We start from the raw sequence: 6,863 nt of genomic DNA, 5'->3' as shown, positions 1-6,863 counted from the left end.
TCCCCATGGATGGGCTTAATGTGCCCATGCCAGGTTCCATTCGCTCACAGGCCTCTGGAGCTTTCAACGTTGGAGCTGGACTGAAGGGGACATCCAGCACCCCTTCCGCTCGTCCTCTTGGTCAGATAGCCTCCAGTCCATCGCATGGAAGTCCAGCTGCTGCTACAGGAAGGGCAAGTACTGTCCCAGTATTGGGACATGCTTCTAGTGCCACTTTCCATCCAGACACCTGGGGCCCACTTGCCCAAATCACAGGTGGTACTGTGATGGGAAACAGCACCATTCCCCCTGTTGGAGGCGCTAGTGCGCCCACTGCCAATACGTGTCCCCAAGGGTCACTGGGACGAACAAAATCCGGGGAAGGAACCCCCCCAAGCCACAGCACTTCTCCGGGTGGAAACGCCACCACCACAAAGGTCTGTGTGTCAAAGGTCGTGCGTGTTTCCCTCTTACAGAGCACCAGGGCCTTGCCTGGCCACACGACCTCACTTTTAGTTGCAAGAAGCAGCACCGAGATCTCAGTGCTGCGATGCACTTCTAGTTCTACCTTGCCGCCAGGACACCGGGGCCTTCAGGCCTCTCAGAGCGTCAGGGAAGCAGGGCAGCAGGGAGCCAGGGTAGCAGGGCAGCAGAGAAGGGCAGCAGGGCTACAGGCAGCAGGGAGGCAGGGCTGCAGGAATGGCATGGCCGCAGGGTTGCAGGCTTCCCAGGGCAACAAGGCTGCAGGCTTCGCAGGGCGGCAGGGCTACAGGGCAGCAGGGCAGCAGGACAGCAGGGCAGCAGTGATGCAGGCCTCTCAGGGCAGCAGGACTGCAGGGCAGCCGGGCAGTAGGGCTGCAGGTCTCCGCGTGCGGCAGGGCTGTAGGGCTGCAGGGCGCCACGGCTGTAGGCCTCGCAGGGCCACCGGGCTTCAGGGCAAAGGGCGGCAAAGCTTCAAGCCTCCCAGGGCGTCAGGGCTGCAGGCCTCTCCGGGCGTCAGGGCTGCAGGGCAGCAGGGCAGGAGGGCTCCAGGCCTCCCAGGGAGGCAGGGCTGCAGGCCTCGCAGGGCAGCTGGTTGGCATGGCTGCCGGGCAGCAGGGCAGCAGGGCTGCAGGGGAGCAGGGTGGCTTGGCTGCAGGGCAGCAGGGCTGCAGGGCAGGCCCTCGGGGAAGCAGGCCCCTCACCGCCTCTGGGCCTTGGGGGGCTCCTGAGCTCGCCTTCCTCGGCTTCCCCAGGGAAGGGGGGCCACGCACAGCCTCGGGGCTGAGTGCTCCGGGCCTGGCCGCTGCAGGCCCAGGCCGCGCCCCTCCCCCACGCTGGCGGTTGCCAGGCTGGTGCTCAACCGCCTCCGCCCCTACCCGCCCCGCCCCGCCCCGCCCCGGTGGCCCCGCCCACCTGGGCTGCTGCTGGGGGCGCGGCCCCAGGCCCCGCCCACTGCCTGCCCGCGGAGGGGCCCCCCGGAGTGGCGGGCTCCCGGAGGTGTTCCAGGGACACCTCACAATGGCTGGGCGCAGCGCTCAGCGGCTCAGCTGTGCTGCCCCTGGAGAGGAGCCAGGCGCCTCGGAGACCCTCCCCCAGGCCCGGCGCTCCGACCTCGCGACTCTCGCGCACAGTAGCCCTAAATGGGCAGCCTGCTTTGTAGGTTTCTTCGCCCTCCCCGCCGCCGGCCCCTGCCCGGCCGCGGTCGCCCGCTGCTCACCCCTGCCTGGGACACCGCCCATCCTGGCCGCGACCACCCCGCCGTTCCTGCACCTGCCCCCTGCTCTGGGCGCAGGCCATTCCTCCGGGATCGCAGGCCCCCACCAGCTCGCTGCCACGTGGAGCCCAGGAGGCGGTACCCGCTCCCCCAGGCCGCGTGCCCCCCTCTGGGCCTCCTCGCCGTGGTGAACTGGAGGAACCCTCCGGGTCAACCTGTGCTGGCTGCGCGCAGTTCCCTGGGGTGCGGGCCCTCGAGGACTGTGAGGATCCCTGCTCTGGGGCGCAGGTTCCGGCTCCTGCATTCCCTACCTGCACAGGAAGCCAAGGCTGCGAGTCAGGTACCATCCCCTCCCCTCCCCCTTTGCAGCCCACAGGGGGTGGAGGAGAAGGTCCCAGAGCACCCCGGAGAACAGACCGAGGCTCTTGGTGGGAGTGGCCGCCCCCAGAGCAGTGGGGGGACACCCCTGACATCTGAGCCCCCGGACACCAGTGGCGTTCTCCGCCTCCACCAAGCCAGCCCTGCAACTCTGGACCGCCGTCTCGTGCCCTCCGGAGGGAGCTCGTGGGACAGCACCCAGATGGCTCCCGTGTCCTCCTCTGAAGGCCGCGTTGCCACCTCTTCATGTGGCCCCGTGGGAGATGCCCTCGCGAAGGCCGACAGGGATGCGGCAGTGCTCTGGGGCCCAACCGCATGCCGCCCCTTGCCGCAGGAGACGTGCACACAGGCGGCGGTGGCTGAAGACCATCAGCCTGGGCAGAGCACGCGGGCCGGAGCGAGGAAGGACACGCAGGCTGAGAAGCCCTCGGGCGTGTCGCCACGGAGCCCTCTCCCACCAGCACCTGCCAGCAGGAGGCAGAACAAGAGGAAAATGGCCATGCCCCTCTGTCTGCCATTGCCGCCACCACTACCGCTGCTGTGGGATCGAGGGGACTTGCCCGCACCCCCGAAGCTTCCTTGCGTGGCTCTTGACAAGGACCCAGGCACCTTGCCGAACACCGAGTGTCCCAGGAACACGACCTTGAAGGACAGAACAAAGACCTTGGCAGACTGCAGGGCCGCTCAGCCTGCCCCCTCCTCCCCCCCACTGGCCTCGGAGACTGCAGGCTCCCCGCCCCTGGCCGCTCACGCTGCCCACGGCCCTGTTCCTCCCACCGACTTGGCTGGCCCTTCTGCCAGGCCCCCGATCCTCTCTGTCCCGCCGTCGTCCCCAACACGACATGCTGGTCGGGAAACAGGACATGGAGTTCCTGAATCTCCTCCCCTGGCTGTTCCCGCCGATTCTCTTCCTCCCCTTCCTTCCAGTCCCATTAGGGAAACTCCACTTGGCGGAGGTCCTCCTCCCCCAGGCAGGGCTACGACACCCACCTCTGACCGCCCCACACCTTCCAACACCTCAACCTCCTTACACCCACCCTCCTGCACAAAAGAATCCCCAACCCCCATGTGTGTAGACTCTCCCCCTCTCTTCCTGACAGCCCCTCTCCCAGGCCACTCCACACATAGCTCTGTCGTTGCAGTCCAGCCCGGCACCTCTAAACCGACTTCTTCTCCCACCGCAGCAAAGTCATCTGCTTTGACCTCCAAGCCTATTTCCAATCCTGGTGTCGTGGACATGGACACTACGTCCCCTTCCCGGGCTGTCATCTTCAGCTCGCCCCCACACTCCGGGATGAGCTGTCCTCCGTTTTCCCGGGGCCATTGCAGTATGAAGCAGAGATGCCCTGCGAAAGTTGCAGCATCCACCAGTCTAACTACGTCGATGGCCCCCGGCCCCACACCACTTGCTGATCAACTCTTCAGCCTCCACATCACCCCTCAGCCCACACATGGGACTCTTGCTGGGAGGCAGCAAAAAGCTGTTCTTCCCAGTGCTCCTATCGCCACTGGCTTGCCCAACCTGAGTTCTGGGGCCACCACCACTCCAGTAGGCAGCACCTCTGCAAACCCCAAACCTCACTCTGACGCCGAGGCCATGGATACCACATCTCCCTCCCGGGCTGTCATCTTCCAGACCCCCCTGGGTCCCAGAAGAACCGCTTGCCACTGTACAGGGCGCTTCCTGGTTCTGGCAACACACCACCCGGTAGCAGTACTGCCTTGGCCCATGGCTCTACCACTTTACCTCAAAAGTCAGCCATCATACAGGCCTCCGTTTGGATGCATCCTAACCCAGGAATCGCCCCTCACTCTGACGCCGAGGCCATGGATACCACATCTCCCTCCCGGGCTGTCATCTTCCAGACCCCCCCTGGGTCCCAGAAGAACCGCTTGCCACTGTACAGGGCGCTTCCTGGTTCTGGCAACACACCACCCGGTAGCAGTACTGCCTTGGCCCATGGCTCTACCATTTTCCCTCAAAAGTCAGCCATCATACAGGCCTCGGTTTCGATGCATCCTAACCCAGGAATCGCCCCTCACTCTGACCCCGATGCCATGGATACCACATCTCCCTCCCGGGCTGTCATCTTCCAGACCCCCCCTGGGTCCCAGAAGAACCGCTTGCCACTGTACAGGGCGCTTCCTGGTTCTGGCAACACACCACCCGGTAGCAGTACTGCCTTGGCCCATGGCTCTACCATTTTCCCTCAAAAGTCAGCCATCATACAGGCCTCCGTTTGGATGCATCCTAACCCAGGAATCGCCCCTCAATCTGACCCCGATGCCATGGATACCACATCACCCTCCCGGGCTGTCATCTTCCAGACCCCCCCTGGGTCCCAGAAGAACCACTTGCCCCTTTACAGGGCGCTTCCTGGTTCTGGCAACACACCACCCGGTAGCAGCACTGCCTTGGCCCATGGCTCTACCATTTTCCCTCAAAAGTCAGCCATCATACAGGCCTCCGTTTCGATGCATCCTAACCCAGGAATCGCCCCTCACTCTGACCCGACGCCATGGATACCACATCTCCCTCCCGGGCTGTCATCTTCCAGACCCCCCTGGGTCCCAGAAGAACCGCTTGCCACTGTACAGGGCACTCCTGGTTCTGGCAACACACCACCTGTAGCAGCACTGCCTTGGCCCATGGCTCTACCAGTTTCCCTCAAAAGTCAGCCATCATACAGGCCTCGGTTTCGATGCATCCTAACCCAGGAATCGCCCTTCACTCTGACCCCGATGCCATGGATACCACATCTCCCTCCTGGGCTGTCATCTTTCAGTAACCCCCTGGGTCCCAGAAGAACTGCTCCCACTGTACAGGGCGCTTCCTGGTTCTGGCAACACACCACCTACCAGCAGCACTGCCTTGGCCCATGGCTCTACCAGTTTCCCTCAAAAGTCAGCCATCAAACACCCCCGTTTCGCTGCATCCTAACCCAGGAATCACCTCTCAGCCCACAATTGGAGGTCACAATGGGCAACAGCCTAACAATTGCTACCTGATAGGAAAAACAGTTGCCCCAACACAGGCTATCGGCCTGGCCACTCCTATAACTCAGCCACCCGGAGGGACCACAATGCAATCGGGGTTTGCGGGCCTCCTTTTGGCACCACTGTCAACAAGCAGACGGCCCTTGGTAACCAGCCAGGTGTTCTCCACACTCCTCATTCTACCACGACTGGCTTTCAGGTACCACTGGGATCCCTAGCACTGGGAACAGTAGCTCACCAGTTACAGGTACCACTACAGGCCCACAGACTGTCGTGGGGCCTGCAGTCCCCAGTGGCTTACCAGTCACGGCTACCACTACAGGCCCACAGACGTTTGTGGGGCTTACAGTCCTCAGTGGCTCACCACTCAGGGATACCACTGCAGCCCCTCAGACCTTTGTGGGGCCTGCACTCCCCAGGGCATCACTACTCCTGACTACCAGCACAGGCCCACAGATGATTGTGGGGCCTATAGTCCTTAGTGGCTCACCACTCACGGCTACCACCACAGGCCCTCAGACCTTCGTGGGGCTAGCAGTCCCAGTGGCTTATCAGTCACGGCCACCACTACAGGCCCACAGACCTTTGTGGGACCTGCAATCCCCATGGATGGGCTTAATGTGCCCATGCCAGATTCCATTCGCTCACAGGCGTCAGGAGCATTCAACGTTGGAGCTGGACTGAAGGGGACATCCAGCACCCCTCCGCTCGTCCTCTTGGTCAGATAGCCTCCAGTCCATCGCATGGATTCCAGCTGCTGCTACAGGAAGGGCAAGTACTGTCCCAGTAATGGGACATGCTTCTAGTGCCACATTAAGTCCAGGCACCAGGGGCCCACCTGCCCAAATCACAGGCAGCACTGTGATGGGAAACAGCACCATTCCCCCTGTTGGAGGCGCTAGTGTGCCCATTGCCCAGACATGTCCCAAAGGGTCACTAGGACGAACAAAATCCGGGGAAGGAACCCCCCCAAGCCACAGCACTTCTCCGTGTGGAAACGCCACCACCACAAAGGTCTTTGTGTCAAAGGTCGTGCGTGTTTCCCTCTTACAGAGCACCAGGGCCTTGCCTGGCCACACGACCTCACTTTTAGTTGCAAGAAGCAGCACCGAGATCTCAGTGCTTCGATGCACTTCTAGTTCTACCTTCCCGCCAGGCACCCGGGGCCCACCTGCCCAGCATGGAAGTGGTGTGAAGGCGGGGAACAACATCACTCCCAAGACTGGAAGACCTGGAATTCCTGCTTTATGTCAGCATCATGGGGGCCCACCTGATGCAAACACAGATGAAAACACCATCGTGTCTATGATGGCAGCCCTCTGTATCAGCAACCGCCCTCAGAACCCTGGGGGCCTACCTGTGTCTAAGGCACCTGGTGCTACCGGGAACAGCACCGTACCTACTGCGACTGGACATCATAATGGTCCCCCATTCCTACAGAGCACACAGAACCCCTGCAAACCACAGCACTGATGGTGCAATGGCGGATACCGCCATGCCTTTTAGGGAGAAATCTCCACTCTTGGAACACGTGGACCTGCCCCTGGTCAGGGCACCCTCTGACTTTGGTGAGCCAGCACTGTGGGTGCAAGTTCTTGGTCCACTGTTCTGTGCTCTGCGCATGGCTAGGGTACCTTCATAACCTGTCTAGGAGCCGCCACCAACTGGTTCCTTTCTTTTGTCATGAATCTCAACCTCTACGGAACAGATATTCCCCCACATATTCTGTGTCATAGTAAATGGATTTTGCTGTATCGGAGCCTCAATGGGCTCTTATCGCTCCCAGATTACGTAGATATACTTCTACCTCTAT

At 61.8% G+C, this 6,863-nt stretch overlaps 1 protein-coding gene across 1 annotated transcript; it reads left to right on the top strand.

Annotated features, from left to right (window-relative positions):
* The first annotated feature begins 1,601 nt into the window (after nt 1-1,601).
* On the top strand, nt 1,602-5,734 carry LOC129500007 (nuclear pore-associated protein 1-like). The gene is made up of 4 exons (XM_055310160.1): nt 1,602-3,746; nt 3,809-4,727; nt 5,089-5,196; nt 5,250-5,734. Exons 1-4 carry the CDS (start codon nt 1,602-1,604, stop codon nt 5,732-5,734), a joined length of 3,657 nt encoding a protein of 1,218 aa, XP_055166135.1.
* Nucleotides 5,735-6,863: the final 1,129 nt, after the last annotated feature.

This window comes from Nyctereutes procyonoides, unplaced genomic scaffold (genome assembly GCF_905146905.1).
Source record: "Nyctereutes procyonoides isolate TBG_1078 unplaced genomic scaffold, NYPRO_anot_genome, whole genome shotgun sequence".
NCBI lineage: Eukaryota > Metazoa > Chordata > Mammalia > Carnivora > Canidae > Nyctereutes > Nyctereutes procyonoides.
Note: the sequence above shows the minus strand (reverse complement) of the source record. Positions and strands in the feature narration are given on the sequence as shown.

Excerpts from the sequence above, each read along its gene's own strand:
- LOC129500007 (XM_055310160.1), top strand. The coding sequence starts at position 1,602 with ATGGGCAGCCTGCTTTGTAGGTTTCTTCGCCCTCCCCGCCGCCGGCCC. Across the intron at positions 3,747-3,808 it reads CAGGGCGCTTCCTGGTTCTG|TCAGCCATCATACAGGCCTC; the intron begins GCAACACACCAC and ends TTACCTCAAAAG. Across the intron at positions 5,197-5,249 it reads CAACAAGCAGACGGCCCTTG|GTACCACTGGGATCCCTAGC; the intron begins GTAACCAGCCAG and ends ACTGGCTTTCAG.